Below are 22,400 nucleotides of genomic sequence, written 5' to 3' on the forward strand. Positions count from 1 at the left end.
CCCGCCCTCCTTCCTGATTGGCTCACTGTCTACCGTGTGCCAAAGCAGAGATATATATCTCAATGGTTGAAGCCATCAATGGTTTGCTATGTTTTCATGCCATGGACCTATGGCACCAGCGATGGTGACAGTCAATGGTTAACTCTAGCGGGCAGCACTGACTCCATAGATCATGAAAACAACCAATAGGAATCTTCGTGATAATGTCAGAGGGAGGAGACATATCTCTGGTACACACCTGCCGACGCGTTCACGACATCGAACGGCCGATATATCGTTCAGTGTGTACGCGGTTTAAGAATGCACCCCGACAAGACAGAAAGCCAGGAACCTGTTACAATTCGGAGGAAATTCTGTAAATCCCAACATTTCTCAGTAATAAAAACACAACAGACATTGCTTGGAGAAATATAAGATTTATTACGGATATTAATAAAAGGTGGCTGTACTCTTTAAAAATAAAGAGGCAGCTCCTTCAGTGTCATCTATTTATAGGTCCTGCAGGTTTTAGATTTGTGAAAATATACAGACGCACAAGTCCCAGCATGCCCTGCTAGAGTTTTGTTGTTGGGAATGCTGAAACGGGGCAGACAATGCTGGGACTTGTAGTTTTACAACAGCTGGAGAGCCACAGGTTGGCCAGTTCTGGTGTAAACTGTCCCTGGTCTCCAACCAAAGATGGCGAACCCTTTAAATGGCCGTGCCTACTCTAAACGCGATGCCCCACAAATTATGTAAGTAATCTTGGCTGGCGGACATTGCAGAAGTATGAAAGCCCAGTTGAATGAAATAAAAAAAAATAAAAAAAACCCCAACCTTCTATGGAATTCCCATTTCAATCTTAAATAATCCACGGAAAGGTGAAGGGTCAGGGGTAAAGGAAGGGAAGGGTAGGGGGAGAGCAGGCGTTCAGATAATCAGATGTATCTCTTACTGTTAGTGCCACAATTGCTGCTGTGTACCAACAGTATACAGCCGCTACAGGATTATACAGGTTGAGTATCCCATATCCAAATATCCGATATACGGAATATTCCGAAATACAGACTTTTTTGAGCGAGAGTGATATAGTGAAACTTTTGTTTTCTGATGGCTCAATGTACACAAACTTTGTTTAATACACATTAAAAATATTGTATTAAATGACCTTCAGACTGTGTGTATAAGGTGTATATTAAACATAAATGAATTGTGTGAATGTAGACACATTTTGTTTAATGCACAAAGTTATAAAAAATATTGGCTAAAATGACCTTCAGGCTGTGTGTATAAGGTGTATATGGAACATAAATGCATTCTGTGCTTACATTTAGGTACCAACACCATGATATCTCATTATGGTATGAAATTATTCCAAAATACGGAAAAATCCGATATCCAAAATACCTCTGGTCCCAAGCATTTTGGATAAGGGATACTCAACCTGTACTACGGGGCAACAGTTTTTCATTGATCCTTTTATAACAATCCATCTTGCTCTTGCTTAAACCAAATGTAAACTCAATATATTACAGATGATCCTTTGAATGTTTTGAATTCATTTAATCTATAAAAATTAAAAACTTATTTTTTGACATTGGCGCAATATCCCTGACGAACCTGCGGTGCCGTATCCTATCTTCTAACGACGTGCAATGCATAATCGCACAGCTGAGAACAATGCAGTTGGAACGCGGCGTCCAGCCTATAGAAAAAAACTCACACACCCCCCCAGCGATGACACAGCATAATTTTCTGTAATAAAACGTAGTTCCTTACAATATACAAATTTACAGCACTTTAATCATGTTGTACATAAATATATTTACAGCAAAGCTTGCTATATCGTCACTGGAGGAGGAGAAACGCGTGGGTCGTTGCTTGGCAGATTAGCCGACTGTTTCCTCATCACTGTTAACGAGGAATTGGGAGATTTTTCAACCTGTAACGAAATTATATATTATGTCAAATCCGGTTTTCTAGGAGTTAACCATAATAAGACTGGAAGTATATTACTTTGAACCACACTAAGGGGCAGATTCAATTAACTGCGAGCTGCCAGTGACAATGGTCTGCGCAGTATAGTAGTCAGATTGTGTTTGCAGCTCCGTAGTCTGCTATTAGAATCTTCTGACGGCAGTTAACGTGTGTGAGCCGCCGGGACCCGTTTCGGTAGCTTCTATGCTTCATTGAATCTGCCCCATAAACATGCAGTTACACATTTATTACAGACAGCGAAGTCGGCCATTTTATGGGCTCAGCCAATACGTAGGACTGTCATTATATCACAGTCATTAGTTACATCAGTGTATTCAGTTCATAGTGAACTGACAGACTGAATATTCGTACAGCTCCAAAATGTCTGCTTCCGCCAAGCGCAGGCGACGGCTGCACTTTAACGAAACTGGAAAGAATCTTAATCATTGATTTTTTTACTTTTTAAGGTTTCTTATACTTTAATTTTTAAAAACAAAAACACACAAGTAAAACGCTTCTTTCCGATCACTACCAACCTCTTCAAGAGCTCCCTTGGCGTGATCTCGGCAGTCGGCTCCGTGTCGCTGTGACTGGCGCTGCTATCAGACTCTGCGCTGCTGACGTCTGTTTTCTTACTTTTGTGTTTATTTTTGTGTTTCTGCTTCTTGTGTTTTTTCTTCTGTATTAGAGAAACAGCAAAGCTCAGTAATACGGAATTATACAGAGTGGCCGGGATCGCCATACGTTTATTTACTTCCTCTGTAATTGCTTATCACGCTGCGGAATTATGAAAACGTGTGAAACCAGTAACATACCTCCCGTTCCGCCACCCCAACTCCAGGCCATCAGCACCAAAGAAAGGTCACGTCAATGGGATCAAAGCGATAAGTGTTAGGGGAGGAACGCTGGATGGTTAATATTCATGTACTAGACACTGTTCTCACCACGCTTCGGGCCCGCTGGCAAGCTTTGCTCGCCACACAATTATACTCCCCCTCGGGTGGTGGTGTGGACCCACCACCTGAGTGAGAATATCGGACTGAGGTCGGAGTTTCCGACTGCTGGCATTTCCCCTACTGTCAGGATTCCAGCGTCGGTATTTCGACTGCCGTGATCCCGTTGTTCGGGAAATTGACTGAATCCCGTTATAAAGTACTTATTTACAAGGATTATCCGTACAGAGCTGTTTTAAGGGTGTCCCAGCAACATCAAGTATGTATGTACTTACGTTCAGGTAGGAGAAACAGATCACTAAAAAGCAACCTGGCGGGACAGATCTGGGAGACATTTGGACAAACATTACAGCGTGGTCGCGGTAATATATTCCTCAATCACCAACCAGACTATTCTCCTGGCTGTTTATCATTTTCTCCCTTACAAACATTATTAACATTATTCCTGCAGCAGCATTAACAGCCACAGGATTTTTTGTACAAATTATTTAGTGACTCTACCATCTCCCCGCTTATGCCTTTCATGGATGTTAATCTATGATATACTATTTATGTTATCCACTATGAACTATCCACTACTGTATACTTTAGTCCAACAGTAGTTTCAGATTGGTAGATTTTTCCCTTATGTTACGTCAGGTCCTAAGGTTCAGGTATTTTTCTTTGTGAGCCAGCCTTGAGCTCAAAATCATTTTCCTTGTGAGTTATTAGGCTCAAATAATTTCTCTATTCCATACAATGCTATGTTATTCTCCAAGCAGGAGGTTATATGATTCAAGTGATTTTTTCTGTGAGCCAGCCTTGAGCTCTAAATCCACACCTCCTTGATCTACCTTTTTCCTATATTTATAGAGCAAAGAATGATGTACACTCTTTAGTATCTTCATTACTAGTGTTCTCATTGATTAATTATTTTTACAACTGCATGTGAGCCAGCCCTGAGCTCTTAATTTACCTGTTGTACAGAAACAGCTATATATAACATACTCAGAGAATACATTCCTCACACTATCCCTCAGATATCACTTGAGCGATTTTTTCGCTGTGATTTTCACATTTCAGAGAGATATACATCTCTCTACTAATATATTATTTTTGTTTAACCATTTTTGTCTTGATCTATGCAAAGTACAAATTAAGCAGAGTGTGATTTATCTCTCTCCTTTACCGGACGGCCCACGGCCATGCTGCCCTGAATGCGCCCGATCTTGTCCAGTCTCGGAGGCTAGGCAGATATGGCCTGGTCGGTATTGGGAGGGGAGGCCTCCTGAGAGTACCAGGTGCAGTGGGCCATTTTCAAGGAAAAGAGATTATTATCTAAACACTCTCTAGTTTGGAAAAACCTATTGATCAGTGTGTTATCGCTTCACCAGAATATAGAATCTGTGGTGGCTTCCTTCTCCCCTTTTTTTCCCCAGCCCCCACCATTTTTCTTTTTCTTTTCCTCTTTTTCCTTTTCTCCCCCCTTCCCCCCCTCTCCCCCCCCCCCCCCCCCCCACTACCATTAAGGGAAGTCCTCAATTTTAACATCCATAATCCAGGCATATATAGTGACAGGGACCTCTAGATACTTCGGTATCTTCTATAACATCGTTGATATTTTCACCTTTTCATCTTATACCTCATTTGCTAAAAAGGTCAACTAAGATTTTATATATAACTACAGACACTAGTCTTAAATTCTTATAAAAGGGTTTTTATTTTAAGGGTTGATTAAAGGTTACATTTTATTATTGTTCATCATACATATTATTTCTAATATAACAAAGGAGTGCTCCCAAAAAGAGGTCTTTTGTCTTTTTCTCCTTTCTTCCCAATTGAGGTACACACAGCCCCCAATGACGCCCGGGTATAGTAGGCAGCGTGTGGCATGGAGGGTAACATGCACAGAATAAGGAACCAGAGTGTCTGGATATATTGATATAAATGAAAGGACCGTCCCCTATGCTGGCCCCCGGGACCCTCTCATTACGCCCCCCCCCCAGGTGTCTCACCTTTTCCTTCTTATGTTTATGCTCTTTCTTCCCTCTGTGTTTTTCTTTATGCTTCTTATGCTTCTGTTTCTTAGCGTTCTCATCCAGACTCCCTGAGGGAAAACTACCCGACATCCGAGGGTCACCTGCGATAAAATAGGGGAAAATGAGGCATTTCATAGATAACGGAGAAGCTTTTGCCAGTGACTTTCGCCCTAGGGGAGTGATTCAGACCTGATCACTGCGCTGCTAACTGTGCGCTCCTATGTGTATGCAGAGCTGCAAAAATCCAGTGTGTGCAGTGTGTGCGCAGCCCAGGACTTGCTGCTCCAGTGCGGTCACATCAGGCTGATCGGGGCTGGAGCGGACGGGGCCCATCATGGCGCTAGGCTGCCCATTCCCCTGTAATCACCTCTTTTCTGCTGTATGCACCGGAGGCAAGTCCTACATAATGGACATAGGGGGTCATTCTGACCCGTTCGCTCGCTGCTTTTTATCGCAGCCGAGCGAACGGGTACCCACTACGCATGCGCCGGTGCCGTAGTGCGCCGGCGCATGCCTGATGGCCGTAGCTGGGCTGCGATCGCCTTTGCCTGATTGACAAGCAGAAGCGGTCGCTGGGTGGGAGGGGGAGGAACGGCGGCATTTGGCTGCCGTTTCGTGGGCGTGGTCCGGCCAACGCAGGCATGGCCGGACCGTGCGGGGTGCGGGCTGCAGCGGCTATGTGACATCATACGCACCCGCTGCGGTCCGGGGAGCGTCGAGTAGCTCCCGACCAGCACGCTAAAACTGCGCTGGTCGGGAGCTACTCTTGAAGTGCACTTCTGCGGGGGGGTGGGGGGGGGGGGGCTGGGGCAGCACTGACATGCAGGGCGGACTAGCCCTGTGCTGGGCGTCCCACCGCATGTCGGTGTGAATCATCGCTAAATTTAGCACAGCTACGATCATCTCGGAATGAGGGCCATAGTTCTGCCAAGAAGATAATACAGTCTCGATTGTGACAGCGGAACAAAGTCCTTAATTTAGGACTGTCCTGCTAAAACCAGGACGGTATGGAGGTACTGTATGCAGTATGAATGGCTTCTAATAGTCCGTCAAAACCAAAATACATGATGTGTATGTGACTCCGCGACTCTGGCGCCTTCCTACGCTGCCCGTCATCAATTACTGAGACATTTACACGTGTTGTTTCTGTAGCGCACAATTGAGAAACTAGAGATTGGGCAACCCCACCCGATTCCCACACTTAGACAAGCAGCTACGTCTATTATGTACTAACTAAATGTATTATATACAAATGTAATAAATAATTACACAGCACACCTTCAGAGTGACTTACCTGAGGGAAGGGCTGGCGGCAGCTTAGGACCAAATGCCTCAGAGTCCATCTCCTCTAGGTTCTCTGTCACCGCAGGAAGGACACGAGGAACATGTGGATTTAGCACCGGTGCAGGTTCTGGGAACAGACAATAAATGCACCTGGCTGTTCATAAGAATAAGACTGACATGCCCTGTATGTACGGTTCACAGGTCACACAAACAGATGGATCAACTTAACCACTTGCCTGGCATGGTGGCATCAGATGCGAACACATCAGCAAGTGCATTATCTGATCTGGTTGCACGTGATGCCACCAGTCAGATACACAGCGTGTGCAACTGCAGGGAAGAAACTTCCTGCAGCTGCCGTTCTCAGTGGGACCAGAGTAAATTTCCGCAGTTCTATCCCCTGAAGTAGCAAGACAAGAGGGATCCCTAGATGGATCATACTCGCACCTGTAAGCTCCCCGGGTCAGTGGGTAGACCTAACACTAGTAGAGCTAAACAAAACACTGGTTTTCACATTCCCCCTGACATTTGTAGAAGATCCAGCGCAGCCCCATTGGGGGAGAGTATCCCCGAGCTGCAGGGGTCTCTGACACTACGCAGCCATGTGACCGCTAGTTGGGGAATGGGGGCTGGTCATTCTGATTTGGCATTTTATAATTCTGCGGAGCATACAGGGAAAACCGGTCTCAGTGGCAGATGTATTAAGCCTGAAGAAGGGATAAATCAGTGACAAGTGGAAGGTGATAACGCACCAGCCAATCTTTACAGGTTTGAAAAATGTCAGTTAGGAGCTGATTGGCTGCTGCGTTATCACCTTCCACTTATCACTTCTCCAGGCTTAATACATCAGCCCTTCAGAGCACTAACTATACTGAAATACAACTGACGCTAAAACTAAAATGTATATTTTTACTTTGTCCCACCTCAGAGGCAGCCCCCTGGTCATGAATCAAGAGAGCACATACAATATACTCGCCAACTATTTACTAAATCTCCGGAGGGGAGGGGACACCACCGCGGTGGCGTAACCGTGACAGAAATAACATAAAACTACGAGTTACTGAGACACGATGAACAAAATAACAGAACAAAGGAAACCTTTATGTAAGCTAAACAAGGCACGCAACACGGAGACGATGCGAATCCCTGTATAATATCATACGTGTGAGACATGTAACACAGAGATGATGGGATCCCTGTATAACATCCTATGTGTGAGACATGTAACAAGGCATGTAACACGGAGACGGTGGGAATCCCTGTATAATATCATACGTGTGAGACATGTAACAAGGCACGTAACACGGAGACGATGGAAAGCCCTTTATAACATCATACGTGTGAGACATGTAACAAGACACGTAACACGGAGACGATGAGAATCCCAATATAACATCCTATGTGTGAGACATGTAACAAGGCATGTAACACGGAGACGGTGGGAATCCCTGTATAACGTCATACGTGTGAGACATGTAAAGAGGGAACGGTGTAGACGTGCTTTGACATCTGAGGCAGTGACAACGTTTTCTATCCAGTCGCCCAGACAATAACGTGGAATTTTACGAGACACTATAAAGTGGATCTGACCTGATAACAAGGCAAATGTTTATGTTCCTAATTATATGTATAGTTATTGTATGAGCTAGCTTTCATCAGTGTGAGGCGCGTCTCCGTACCAAAGCCCCAGTCACCTTGTACCGCAGAGGAGGCGGCCGTCTCCTGCTGGCTGGTTACACCGGCCGTCTCCTGCTGGCTGGTCACAGCGGCCGTCTCCTGCTGGCTGGTCACAGCGGCCGTCTCCTGCTGGCTGGTCACAGCGGCCGTCTCCGGAGCAGGGCCTTCATCCTCATCACTTTCCTCTTCTGACGAGGAGGATTTCTCATCTGACGAATCTGCAAAGATCGCTTTAAATAAGTCTATCGGAGGCCTCTTTTCTTCCTCTTCTGGCTCCAGCTCTGTGGGAACCTAGAAATAAGTAATTTAGAGCAATCAAGACTATATCTGCTCGTACCTACCATCCTGCCCTTACCGCTGGTACCCTCCGCCCTGCCCCTCCTGAAGGCACCCTACGCCTTTGGTCCTCTTGCTGGCACCCTCCACCCCTGCCCCTCCTGCTGGTACCTACCATCCTGCCCCTCCTGCTTGCACCCTCTGCCCTGGCACCTACCATCCTACCCCTCTTGCTGGCACCCTGCGCCCTTGGACCTCCTGCTGGCACCCTACGCCCTTGGTCCTCCTGCTGGCACCCTACGCCCTTGGTCCTCCTGCTGGCACCCTACGCCCTTGGTCCTCCTGCTGGCACCCTACGCCCTTGGTCCTCCTGCTGGCACCATATACCCTTGGTCCTCCTGCTGGCACCCTATACCCTTGGTCCTCCTGCTGGCACCATATACCCTTGGTCCTTCTGCTGGTAACCTCCGCCCTTCATCCGCGTATAATGTACAGCGATGTAATGCGAGGTAGAGGTTTTGTGGTTTTATTAGGATTGATGGAATTCTTTAGAACACCATTCTAAGTAATTTTTGGGAAAAGCAATGCCTCATCAATGGTCTTCCTGCTCAGATAAGATGACACCCAGAGACCCTGTACTAGGAATTGGCCATCGGTGTGCTCTCAATCGATGGGCACCATCAATGGTAAAGTTGTAAGTGGCCATCAATGGTATAATATGCTATGAAGGACCATCAATTAATACACACCTCGATTGTCCCAGTCCATTAACCGACTGGCCCGTGGGCCAATAACAGCTCGTGGGAGGGGCTTTGCGGGTGTCAGTGGTGGAGCTATGCTACGTGTTCCAGCACTCATAGAAAAAAACATCTCATAGTACTTTCTATACCATCGATGGAGGGAAACTATTTGGTTCTCTTCCATCGATGGCAAAAATAGGATTTTGGTACCTACCAGTAAATCCTTTTCTCGTAGTCCGTAGAGGATGCTGGGGTCCACATTAGTACCATGGGGTATAGACGGGTCCACCAGGAGCCATTGGCACTTTAAGAGTTTGAGAGTGTGGGCTGGCTCCTCCCTCTATGACCCTCCTACCAGACTCAGTCTAGAAACTGTGCCTGAGGGGACGACATACTTCGAGAGAAGGATTATACACAGATAGTGGCGAGATTCATACCAGCTCACACATACAAGGCACATCAAGCTAACTAGCTTGAAATTCAGCAACCGCTGAAAAGTTACCATGCAGTACTCAACTAAACATAGTAGTACCGAACCAAATAACGGTTGCAGGAAAACAAAGCGCTTGGGGAGCGCCCATCATCCTCTATGGAATACAAGAAAAGGATTTACCGGTAGGTAATTAAAATCCTATTTTCTCTTATGTCCTAGAGGATGCTGGGATCCACATTAGTACCATGGGGATGTACCAAAGCTCCCAGAACGGGAGGGAGAGCGCGGAGGATCCTCCAGAACTGATTGACTGAACTTCAGATCATCAGAGCCAAAGTATCGAACTTGCAGTACTTAGCAAACGTGTTTGACCCAGACCAAGTTGCGGCTCGGCAAAGTTGTAACACAGAGACACCCCGGGCAGCCGCCGAGGAAGACCCCACTTTACGAGTAGAGTGGGCCTTAACAGATTTTGGACACGACAATCCTGCCGTAGACAAAGCATGCTGGATACTGAATCTAATCCAGCGAGATATAGTCTGCTTAGAAGCAGGACACCCAATTTTCTTGGGATCATACAGGACAAACAAAGGGGTAAATTTACTAAGGTGGGAGATTTTTAGAACTGGTGATGTTGCCCATAGCAACCAATCAGATTATATCTATTATCTGCTAGAAGCAGCTAGATAAATGGTAAGTAGAATCTGATTGGTTGCCATGGGCAACGTCACCAGTTCTAAAAATCTCCCACCTTAGAAAATTTACCCCAAAGAGTCCAATTTTCTGTGACGAGCAGTCCTCTTCACATAGATTTTCAGACCCCGCTCAACATCCAAGGACTTTGACGAAATTCAGGCGTCAGTAGCCACTGGCACCATAATAGGCTGGTTGATATGAAATGCTGACACAACCTTTGGAAGAAACTGACGTGACCGGAGCTCAGCTCTATCTTCGTGGAAGATCAAATAATGGCTTTTACAAGACAAAGCCACCAATTCTGACACACGTCTAGCAGAAGCTAAGGCCAACAACGTGACAGCCTTCCACGTAAGAAATTTGACCTCAAGCTCCTGTAGATGCTCAAACCAGTCTGACTGGAGGAACTTCAACACCACGTTAAGGTCCCAAGGCACCATAGGCGGTACAAAGCGAGGTTGAATGTGCAGAACTCCCTTCAAAAAGGTCTGAACCTCAGGGAGGGCAGCCAATTGTTTCTGGAAGAAATTGGACAGGGCCGCAATCTGGACAGTCACAGATTCCAACATCAGGCCCATATCCACACCTGCTTGCAGGAAGAGGAGGAAACGTCCCAGTTGAAACTCCAACGTAGGAAACTTCTTGGACTCACACCAAGAGGCAAATATGGTAATTCTTAGACGTTACCCCTTTCCTAGCCTGTATCAGGGTAGGAATGACCTTCTATGGAATGCCCTTCCGAACAAGTATCAGGCGCTCAACTTCCATGCCGTCAAACGTAGCCGCGGTAAGTCTTGATAGGCGAACGGCCCTGCTGCAGCAGGACCTCCCAAAGAGGAAGAGGCCTTGGCTCTTCCTGCAAGAGATTCAGAAGGTACATGTACCAAGCCCGCCTTGGCCAGTCCGGAGCAATGAGGATCGCTTGAACTCTTGTTCTCCTTGCGAGCTTTAGAACTCTTGGAATGAGTGGAAGTGGTGGAAACACGTACATTGACTGGAACACACACGGAAACACCAGGGCGTCCACTGCCACTGCTTGTGGGTCCCTCGACCTGGGACAATAGTGTTGAAGCTTCTTGTTGAGACGAGAGGCCATCATATCTATTTGGGGTAACCCCCAAAGGTCTGGTTATTTCCTTGAACACCTCCGGATGGAGACCCCACACCCCTGGATGGAGATCGTGTCTGCTGAGGAAGTCTGCTTCCCAGTTGTCCACTCTCGGAATGAAGATCGCTGAGAGCGCCAACGCGTGTCTTTCTGCCCAGAGGATGATTCTGGTCACCTCTGACATTGCCACTCTGCTCTTCGTTCCATCCTGTCGGTTTATGTAAGCCACCGTCGTTACATTGTCCGACTGTACTTGAATGGCCCGATCTCTTAGAAGATGGGCTGCCTGAAGAAGACTGTTGTAGACGGCTCTTAGTTCCAGAAGGTTGATCGGCAGGCCGGCTTCCAGACTTGACCACCTACCTTGGAAGGTCTCCCCTTGAGTGACTGCGCCCCAGCCCCGAAGGCTCGCATCCGTGGTTAGAGGGACCCAGTCCTGAATCCCGAACCTGCGGCCCTCCAGAAGGTGAGGCAATTGGTGCCACCAGAGGAGTGAAATCCTGCCCTTTGGCGACAGACAAATTCTCTGGTGCATGTGGAGATGAGATCCTGACCACTTGTCCAGGAGATCCAGTTGGAAGGCCAGAGCATGGAACCTTCCGTACTGAAGAGCCTCGTAAACGGCCACCATCTTTCCCAAAAGGCGAATGCATTGATGAACCGACACACGGGCTGGCTTCAGGACATCCCAGACCATTGTTTGTATCACCAACGCTTTTTCCTGCGGAAGAAACACCCTCTGCACTTCTGTGTCGAGGATCATCCCCAGAAAAGACAACCTCTGGGTTGGTTCCAAATGTGATTTTGGAAGGTTCAGAATCCAACCGTGGAGTCTGACTGAGTAGGTGGGTTGTGAGAACAATGGACTGCAACAGCTTCTCCTTGGACGATGCCTTTATCAGCAGATCGTCCAGATATGGAATTATGTTCACCCCTTGTTTGCGGAGGAGAATCATCATCTCTGCCATCAACTTGGTGATCACCCTCGGTGCTGTTGAGAGGCCGAATGGCAGGGCCTGGAACTGGAAAAGACAGTCCAGTAATGCGAAATGGAGATAAGCCTGATACGGCAGTCAAATTGGAATGTGGAGGTACGCCTCCTTGATATCCAGGGATACCAGGAATTCCCCCTCTTCCAAAACGGATATCACTGCCTGGAGAGACTCCATTTTGAACTTCAACTCCTTTAGAAAGGGGTTCAGTGATTTTAGGTTCAGAATGGGCCTGACCGAACAATCCGGTTTTGGTACCAAAAAAGATTTGAATAGTAACCTGTGATTTGCAAATGAGGAGGAACTGGCACAATAACCTGTGCCTCCACCAACTTCTGGACAGCCTCTTGTAGGACAGTCCTGTCTGCCAGTAGAACTGGCAAGCCTGATTTGAAAAATCGGTGAGGTGGGAGATTCTGAAATTCCAGCCTGTATCCCTGTGACACAATATCTATCACCCAGGGATCCAGGCCGGACGATACCTAGACGTGACTGAACTGTGAGTCTCGCTCCCACTGGCCCCACCTCCAGGCCGCGTGGTCCACCGTCGTGTGGAGGACTTTGGCGTACCTGAAACAGGCTTTTGTTCCTGGGAACCTGCAGCAGCAGGTTTCTAGGATTTAACTCTACCTCCCCTAAAGAAGGTATTGGACGGTCTGGCCTTTCTAGGCTTGTTAGGCTGAAAGGACTGTGATGCTGATGAAGAGAAGGATTTCTTCGGAGCAGGTGCAGCTGAGGGAAGAAACGGAGACTTACCCGCTGTATCGGTGGATATCCACGCATCCAAAGCTTCTCCAAAGAGAGCCTGTCCTGTTTAGGGTAGGGACTCCACACTTTTCCTGGATTCCGTGTCGGCCGACCACTGGCGCAGCCAGTCCCAGACGAGCTGAAACAGACATGGAAGAGATTCCCGCAGCCATGGAACCCAGGTCTTTCATGGATTCTACCATAAAACTTGCTGAATCGTGAAATGTAACGTAAAAACAATTCAACATCACCCTTGTCCATCGTATCCAAATTCTCAAGTAAGGTTGCCGACCACTTTACTATTGCCTTTGCAATCCACGCACTAGCAATAGTGGGACGTAATATGGCCCCTAAAGCGGTGTACATTGATTTAAGTGTATTGTCAATTTTCCTATCAGCCGGCTCCTTTAAGGCGGTAGATCCCAGAACAGGTAAAACCACCTTTTTTGAGAGTGTGGACACAGATGCGTCAACAATCGGCGGGTTTTCCCATTTTTTTCTATCCTCCTCAGGGAAAGTAAACGCCACCTGGATCCTTTTAGGGATCTGGAATTTTTTCTCAGGGTTTTCCCATGCTTTCTCAAATATAGCATTTAATTCCTTAGACGCAGGGAAGGTAAGCGAGGCTTTCTTATTTTCAGTGAAAAAAGCCTTCTCAACCTGCTCAGGTGTGGTATCATTAACATTTACACATCCATGATAGCCTCTATCAACAATTGCACCCCCTTTGCAAGAGAGGCAGACCCCCGTAACACATCCCCATTACGGCCTGAGGTACCAGAATCGGGCCATACTGCCACAGAGTTCTGTAATACCTGGGTTGCAGATTCAATACTTGCAACCCTATCTGAAATCTGAGAAATCCAAGATTTGATAGAGGAAAACCACTCAGGTTCCCTTGCTGGAATATGTGCTAAACCAGTGCTATCCTGATTACATGGAATGGGATTATCCTGGGAGGACATATCCTCCGCAGCATATGACACAGTGTCCCTGGACATAGCTAAAGGAGACCACCAAACACCACACACACACACACACAGGTGAGGGCAGACAGTTCCCCCCCCCCAAGAATGGCAAGAGACACACAGAGATTGGAGCCACCCACACACAGCGCTTCTAACTAAAGGGAGACCCCTCGTCAGTGCTGACTGTGCACCTTAATAGGATACACAGTCTTATTACAGCCTCCGCTCCCTTCTACAACCCCCTGGTACCGTTTACAGATAGCTGGAGTTGCTGTGGAGGGACCTGTTTCTTCTGATCAGCGCTGTGCAGGCAGGAAAATGGCGCTGAAACGCTGCTGGGTCCGCCCCTAAAATGGTGCCGTCTTCCTGCTCTTCCACTGATTATACTGGTCTGAGGATTGAGTGCTGGCTGATATCCAAGGACCCCGACAGGCTTTGGGACCAGTGTAGGGTGTAGCGCTGGCTCAGGGCGCTCCTCACAGCACGACACCATGTACTGCTGAGCCTCCCGAAGCGCCATTAATACTGCGCTCCTACCCTGCTGCCGCCATCTTCACACCGGTCCCCCACTTGCTATGGGGGCTGGTGACTCACTCACCACTGATCGTCTGGCTCTGTAAGGGGGTGGCGGCATGCTCTGCTGGGGCGAGCGATCCCCTGTGGCGGGGAACGATCTATCCCCTCTGGAGCTCAGTGTTCGGTCAGCGAAGACAGTGGCTCAGACCCCGCAGGGCGGACACTGCTCCCCCCCTTAGTCCATCGCTGCACGGAGGCTGTTGTTTCTAGGGAAACTCTGTAGAGCTCCCCTAGCAGTGACCGGCTCCTCTGGGCACATTTTCTAAACGGAGTCTGGTAGGAGGGGCATAGAGGGAGGAGCCAGCCCACACTCTCACTCTTAAAGTGCCAATGGCTCCTGGTGGACCAGTCTATACCCCATGGTACTAATGTGGACCCCAGCATCCTCTAGGACGTAAGAGAAAGTATTTGGCATCGTGCATTGATCATCGTTGATTTTGATTCATCGATGGTCATCCCTACCCTGTACCATTACTGACAACCACTTCCCACTCTGTACAATTTACATCTCTTGTCCACCACTAGAGGGCAGACCAGCCACACTCATGTGATTCTGAGCCGTATTACTACGTTTATTCTAGTAGCCTTTAGACCAGGCATTCCCAACCGCAGTCCTCAAGGCACACCAACAGGGCAGGTTTTAGTGATATCCAGGCTTCAGCACAGACGGTTAATTCAAAATAACTGAGGTACTAATTACATCACCTGTGTTCAAGCCTGGATATCACTAATACCAGGACTGTTAGTGTGCCTTGAGGACCGTGCTTGGGAAACACTGCTTTAGACCATGCATTGTTCAACATAATTCACACACACTCGCCCTCATGCATTTGCGCTTAATAATCTAAAAACAGATTTAAAGTGAAAATAAAGCAGCTACAGCGACCTAGAGACGCATTCTTCCACCTTACATAGGAATACGGGGACTAATTCAGACCTGAGCGCTAGGCTGCGTTTTTGTACAGCGGGCGATCAGGTCTAAACTGCGCAGGCGCGTCGCACGGGTACACAGCGGATCGCCGCTCAGCGATGGTTTTGTGCAAAGGATCCATTCGCACAGGCGTTTGCAAGGAGAGTGACAGGAAGAGGGCGTTTGTGGGTGGCAACTGACCGCTTTCTGGGAGTGGTTGGAAAAACACCGGTGTGTCCAGGCGTTTGCAGGGCGGGTGTCTGACGTCAATTCCGGGACCAGACAGACTGATGTGATCGCAGCGGCTGAGTAACTCCTGGGCTGCGCAGAGACTGCACAAGATCTGTTTGTACAGCTCTGCTACACATGCGATCGCACACTTGCAAAGCGAAAATACACTCCTCCTGTAGGCGGAGACTATCTGGTCACAGTGCTGCAAAAATCCGCTGCCTAGCGATCAGGTCTGAATTACGCCCACAGAATGTGACGGCAGATAAGAACCCCTTCCCCATCTAGTCTGACCCTTTTATACCTTTCACTAACCTCAACCCTATTTGATCCTTAGTTCTTTGTACGGTATAATAAGGGATATAGAATACACACATAATATAAGTAAATTATGTATTTAATGCTGCACAACCAACAAGCGCTCACCTTTAATAAACAGAGATGAAAGGTCCAACACCTCCACATCCAATGTCTGATCCACCCCACCCCCATACACACTGCAACTGTGTACCAGAAATAAGGCTCGGCAAGCAGGGATCCATCATATGCTGTGTGGGATGGGCAGTAAACACACGAGACTGTATACGGGACCCTGCTGATACCGTCATGTGACATACAGCGATCCGTCACATGACCTTAGCTGACATATGCAGCTGCTCAGTGGTCGGGCCGAGGGGCCAGATCTGCCTGTGTACCTTTTACAGCCTCAGCACTTGATTACTGCCCCCAACTGGTCATGTGATGTCACTGCAGCCAAAGCAGTAGCAGCAGACACCTATACTGTAGGTAATAGGGAGTTGTGACATGATATAATAAGATTCTACACAAAGCGCAATATAACCTATTACAGGGCACGATGCAGCAGGGATACCAGAAGCAGCGGCCAAAGACATTGCACACAGTACTGTGAGGAATACCTGGGTTGGGACAGCAGCGCCCCCATGAGGCCGCGAATCCTTCTCTGGTGGGTCAGGTTCCTCCTTTACGCTGCTGCGAGCCTGGCTCAGAAACTGAGAGAGCGAATCCTTCTCCTCGGCAGCCGGCACGTCCCACCGGGAGGATTTCTTAGGCTCTGAAATATTTGAAACCACAAAATAAAGGTCACGTTGGAGAACGGCAATTCTGCCACAACCTACAGACCCCGTTTCCAGGCGGACTATGAGACGCGGTGATCTGCCGAGTACACGCTGTACTTTCCTATCCGGGTTAGGACAAATGGGATAGGCTGGGAGTGTGGCGCATTCGCAGTGAGACTGCGGCAAGACGGAGGTAACGCCGGATGTTTCCTGCTGTAGCGTGCGCACAATAACCGGAGGAGACAAAGTGCCTGATTCTTTAGTCGCGTATAAAATGGCCGCTGTGACCAGATTTTGACCGATATGCTAATGCAACTATATGTACATCTACATCCATATAGTCGCGTCACCCTATTTTTCCATCTTCAGTTGTCATTACCGGCACTTACACGTACTCCATACTGGGTGCCAAGACATCCGTCAGAAGCCGCTGTCCCCTCGGCAAAGCACGCCGCAGAATACGACGGAATTCTGGCTACACGCCCACAAGATGGCACTTTTGCGTGCAACCGCACAGTTAACACCCAGGAATGCACTTTTCACGTACTGAGAGAAACGGGCGAGATCTGTGCGACTCCAAATTGCCCGGAGATACGCAAAGAGGCGCATATTCACTACTGTGCATGCAGTTCGCCAAGACTCATTACACGTAGCGGTAACCGGACCTGTGAGCGACTGAGAATCGAGCATGAGCGGAAACGGGTGTCTTTTGGGGGATGTATGAAGAAAGTAATTTCCACTTAATTCGATTTTAAGGTTGATGGATGGGGCGTATCTGCGGTTATGTATACCCGGGTCACCTCCCACTAGAGTGATATAAATGACACTATAGCAGACGGACACTTACTAATGTCAGAGGACGGTCTTGGTGGGGCCACAACTGCAGGTTTTTGTGTCTCAGGAACAGTCAGGAAGTTGAACACAGAAAACTTGTCCCGTTTCACTTTTGGAAGCCCAATAGCAGATGACCTAGAATCCAAACTTTGTCTTTAGAAAATAGTATTAAAATGGTAAGAAACTACAGTGGCTATTGCCCCAACCATATAAATTACTTTTGGTATGTTACATCGTGGGGTTCATCTACCACAATCTGCGCGCCAAGCAGACTTCGGAAAAGACGCACGTTAAACAGAACAACAAAAATAAGAATTTACTTACCGATAATTCTATTTCTCATAGTCCGTAGTGGATGCTGGGAACTCCGTAAGGACCATGGGGAACAGCGGCTCCGCAGGAGACCGGGCACAAAAAGTAAAAGCTTTAGACTAGCTGGTGTGCACTGGCTCCTCCCCCCATGACCCTCCTCCAAGCCTCAGTTAAGATACTGTGCCCGGACGAGCGTACATAATAAGGAAGGATCTTGAATCCCGGGTAAGACTCATACCAGCCACACCAATCACACCGTACAACTCGTGATCTGAACCCAGTTAACAGTATGATAACCGTAGGAGCCTCTGAAAAGATGGCTTCCAACAATAAACAACCCGATTTGTTTGTAACAATAACTATATACAAGTATTGCAGACAATCCACACTTGGGATGGGCGCCCAGCATCCACTACGGACTATGAGAAATAGAATTATCGGTAAGTAAATTCTTATTTTCTCTGACGTCCTAGTGGATGCTGGGAACTCCGTAAGGACCATGGGGATTATACCAAAGCTCCCAAACGGGCGGGAGAGTGCGGATGACTCTGCAGCACCGAATGAGAGAACTCCAGGTCCTCCTCAGCCAGGGTATCAAATTTGTAGAATTTAGCAAACGTGTTTGCCCCTGACCAAGTAGCTGCTCGGCAAAGTTGTAAAGCCGAGACCCCTCGGGCAGCCGCCCAAGATGAGCCCACCTTCCGTGTGGAATGGGCTTTTACAGATTTTGGCTGTGGCAGGCCTGCCACAGAATGTGCAAGTTGAATTGTACTACAAATCCAACGAGCAATCGTCTGCTTAGAAGCAGGAGCACCCAGCTTGTTGGGTGCATACAGTATAAACAGCGAGTCAGATTTTTTGACTCCAGCCGTCCTGGAAACATATTTTCAGGGCCCTGACTACGTCCAGCAACTTGGAGTCCTCCAAGTCCCTTGTAGCCACAGGTACCACAATAGGTTGATTCATGTGAAACGCTGAAACCACCTTAGGGAGAAATTGAGGACGAGTCCTCAATTCCGCCCTATCCGAATGAAATATCAGGTAAGGGCTTTTATAGGATAAAGCCGCCAATTCTGATACGCGCCTGGCTGAAGCCAGGGCCAACAGCATTACCACTTTCCATGTGAGATATTTCAAATCCACTGTGGCAAGTGGTTCAAACCAATGTGATTTTAGGAACCCTAAAACTACATTGAGATCCCAAGGTGCCACTGGAGGCACAAAAGGAGGCTGTATATGCAGTACCCCTTTGACAAACGTCTGAAACTTCAGGCACTGAAGCCAGTTCTTTCTGGAAGAAGATCGACAGGGCCGAAATTTGAACCTTAATGGATCCTAATTTTAGGCCCATAGACAATCCTGCTTGCAGGAAATGTAGGAAACGACCCAGTTGAAATTCCTCCGTAGGGGCCTTCTTGGCCTCACACCACGCAACATATTTTCGCCAAATGCGATGATAATGTTTTGCAGTTACATCCTTCCTGGCCTTGATCAGGGTAGGGATGACTTCATCTGGAATGCCTTTTTCCTTCAGGATCCGGCGTTCAACCGCCATGCCGTCAAACGCAGCCGCGGTAAGTCTTGGAACAGACAAGGTCCCTGCTGGAGCAGGTCCTTCCTTAGAGGTAGAGGCCACGGGTCCTCCGTGAGCATCTCTTGCAGCTCCGGGTACCAAGTTCTTCTTGGCCAATCCGGAGCCACGAGTATCGTTCTTACTCCTCTCCTTCTTATGATTCTCAGTACTTTTGGTAAGAGGGGAAGAGGAGGGAACACATATACCGACTGGAACACCCACGGAGTTACCAGAGCGTCCACCGCTATTGCCTGAGGGTCCCTTGACCTGGCGCAATATCTGTCCAGTTTCTTGTTGAGACGGGACGCCATCATGTCCACCTTTGGTTTTTCCCAACGGTTTACAATCACTTGGAAGACTTCTGGATGAAGTCCCCACTCCCCCGGGTGGAGGTCGTGTCTGCTGAGGAAGTCTGCTTCCCAGTTGTCCACTCCCGGAATGAACACTGCTGACAGTGCTATCACATGATTTTCCGCCCAGCGGAGAATCCTTGCAGCTTCTGCCATTGCCCTCCTGCTTCTTGTGCCGCCCTGTCTGTTTACGTGGGCGACAGCCGTGATGTTGTCCGACTGGATCAATACCGGTTGACCCTGAAGCAGAGGCCTTGCTTGACTTAGGGCATTGTAAATGGCCCTTAGCTCTAGGATATTTATGTGAAGAGATGTCTCCATGCTTGACCACAAGCCCTGGAAATTTCTTCCCTGTGTGACTGCTCCCCAGCCTCTCAGGCTGGCATCCGTGGTTACCAGCATCCAATCCTGAATGCCGAATCTGCGGCCCTCTAGAAGATGAGCCTTCTGTAACCACCACAGGAGAGATACCCTTGTCCTTGGAGATAGGGTTATCCGCTGATGCATCTGAAGATGCGATCCGGACCATTTGTCCAGCAGATCCCACTGAAAAGTTCTTGCATGGAATCTTCCGAATGGAATCGCTTCGTAAGAAGCCACCATTTTTCCCAGGACTCTCGTGCACTGATGCACTGACACTTGTCCTGGTTTTAGGAGGTTCCTGACTAGCTCGGATAACTCCCTGGCCTTCTCCTCCGGGAGAAACACCTTTTTCTGGACTGTGTCCAGAATCATCCCTAGGAACAGTAGACGTGTTGTTGGAATCAGCTGTGATTTTGGGATATTTAGAATCCACCCGTGCTGACGTAGCACTACCTGAGATAGTGCTACTCCGACCTCTAACTGTTCCCTGGACCTTGCCCTTATCAGGAGATCGTCCAAGTAAGGGATAATTAATACGCCTTTTCTTCGAAGAAGAATCATCATTTCGGCCATTACCTTGGTAAAGACCCGTGGTGCCGTGGACAATCCAAACGGCAGCGTCTGAAACTGATAATGACAGTTTTGTATCACAAACCTGAGGTACCCTTGGTGAGAAGGGTAGATTGGGACATGGAGATAAGCATCCTTGATGTCTAGAGATACCATATAGTCCCCTTCTTCCAGGTTCGCTATCACTGCTCTGAGTGACTCCATCTTGAATTTGAACCTTTTTATGTAAGTGTTCAAAGATTTTAGATTTAAAATTGGTCTCACCGAGCCGTCCGGCTTCGGTACCACAAACAGCGTGGAATAATACCCCTTTCCCTGTTGTAGGAGGGGTACCTTGATTATCACCTGCTGGGAATACAGCTTGTGAATAGCTTCCAATACTGCCTCCCTGTCGGAGGGAGACGTTGGTAGAGCAGACTTCAGGAACCGGCGAGGGGGAGACGTCTCGAATTCCAATTTGTACCCCTGTGATACTACCTGCAGGATCCAGGGGTCCACTTGCGAGTGAGCCCACTGCGCGCTGAAATTCTTGAGACGGCCCCCCACCGTGCCCGAGTCTGCTTGCAGAGCCCCAGCGTCATGCTGAGGACTTGGCAGAAGCGGGGGAGGGCTTCTGCTCCTGGGAAGAGGCTGCATGGTGCAGTCTTTTTCCCCTTCCTCTGCCCCGGGGCAGGAACGAGCGGCCTTTTTCCCTCTTGCCCTTATAGAGACGAAAGGACTGGGTTTGAAAAGACGGTGTCTTTTTCTGCTGAGAGGTGACCTGGGGTAAAAAGGTGGATTTTCCAGCCGTTGCTGTGGCCACCAGGTCCGATAGACCGACCCCAAATAACTCCTCCCCTTTATACGGCAATACTTCCATATGTCGTTTGGAATCTGCATCACCTGACCACTGTCGCGTCCATAACGTTCTTCTGGCAGAAATGGACATCGCACTTACTCTAGATGCCAGGGTGCAAATATCCCTCTGTGCATCTCGCATATATAGTAATGCATCCTTTAAATGCTCTATAGTTAACAATATACTGTCCCTATCCAGGGTATCAATATTTTCAGTCAGGGAATCCGACCAAGCCACTCCAGCGCTGCACATCCAGGCTGAGGCGATCGCTGGTCGCAGTATAACACCGGTATGTGTGTATATACCTTTTAAGATATTTTCCAGCCTTCTATCAGCTGGTTCCTTGAGAGCGGCCGTATCAGGAGACGGTAACGCCACTTGTTTTGATAAGCGTGTGAGCGCCTTATCTACCCTAGGGGGTGTTTCCCAACGTGCCCTAACCTCTGGCGGGAAAGGGTATAGTGCCAATAATTTATAAGAAATCAGCAGTTTTTTATCGGGGGAAACCCACGCTTTATCACACACCTCATTTAATTCATCTGACTCAGGAAAAACCACTGGTAGTTTTTTCACACCCCACATAATACCCTTTTTTGTGGTACTTGTAGTGTCAGAAATGTGCAATGCCTCCTTCATTGCCGTGATCATGTAACGTGTGGCCCTACTGGACATTACGTTTGTCTCATCACCGTCGACACTGGATTCAGTATCCGTGTCAGGGTCTGTGTCGACCATCTGAGGTAACGGGCGTTTTAGCGCCCCTGACGGTGTCTGAGACGCCTGAACAGGCACTAATTGATTTGTCGGCTGTCTCATGTCGTCAACAGTTTTTTGCAAAGTGCTGACATTGTCACGTAATTCTTTAATTACTACCATCCAGTCAGGTGTCGACTCCCTAGGGGGTGACATCACTAACACAGGC

General features: G+C 48.1%; 1 protein-coding gene across 3 annotated transcripts in view; it reads right to left on the bottom strand.

Moving 5' to 3' along the window:
• Positions 1–400: 400 nt before the first annotated feature.
• GPATCH1 (G-patch domain containing 1) overlaps positions 401–22,400 on the bottom strand; it is an 87,319-nt gene continuing 65,319 nt past the window's right edge. For 2 of the 3 annotated variants that reach the window (XM_063945992.1, XM_063945994.1), the window contains 7 exons: positions 17,486–17,607; positions 16,480–16,634; positions 7,891–8,179; positions 6,222–6,338; positions 4,904–5,028; positions 2,493–2,635; positions 401–1,921 (listed from right to left, as the gene is read on the bottom strand). In XM_063945992.1, coding sequence (XP_063802062.1) covers positions 1,894–1,921; positions 2,493–2,635; positions 4,904–5,028; positions 6,222–6,338; positions 7,891–8,179; positions 16,480–16,634; positions 17,486–17,607 — 979 coding nt within the window. In that variant the 3' untranslated portion in view covers positions 401–1,893. The remainder of the gene's footprint in view (positions 1,922–2,492; positions 2,636–4,903; positions 5,029–6,221; positions 6,339–7,890; positions 8,180–16,479; positions 16,635–17,485; positions 17,608–22,400) is intronic. The other variant, XM_063945993.1, reaches the window with a different exon arrangement.

This window comes from Pseudophryne corroboree, chromosome 11 (genome assembly GCF_028390025.1).
Source record: "Pseudophryne corroboree isolate aPseCor3 chromosome 11, aPseCor3.hap2, whole genome shotgun sequence".
Taxonomy (NCBI): domain Eukaryota; kingdom Metazoa; phylum Chordata; class Amphibia; order Anura; family Myobatrachidae; genus Pseudophryne; species Pseudophryne corroboree.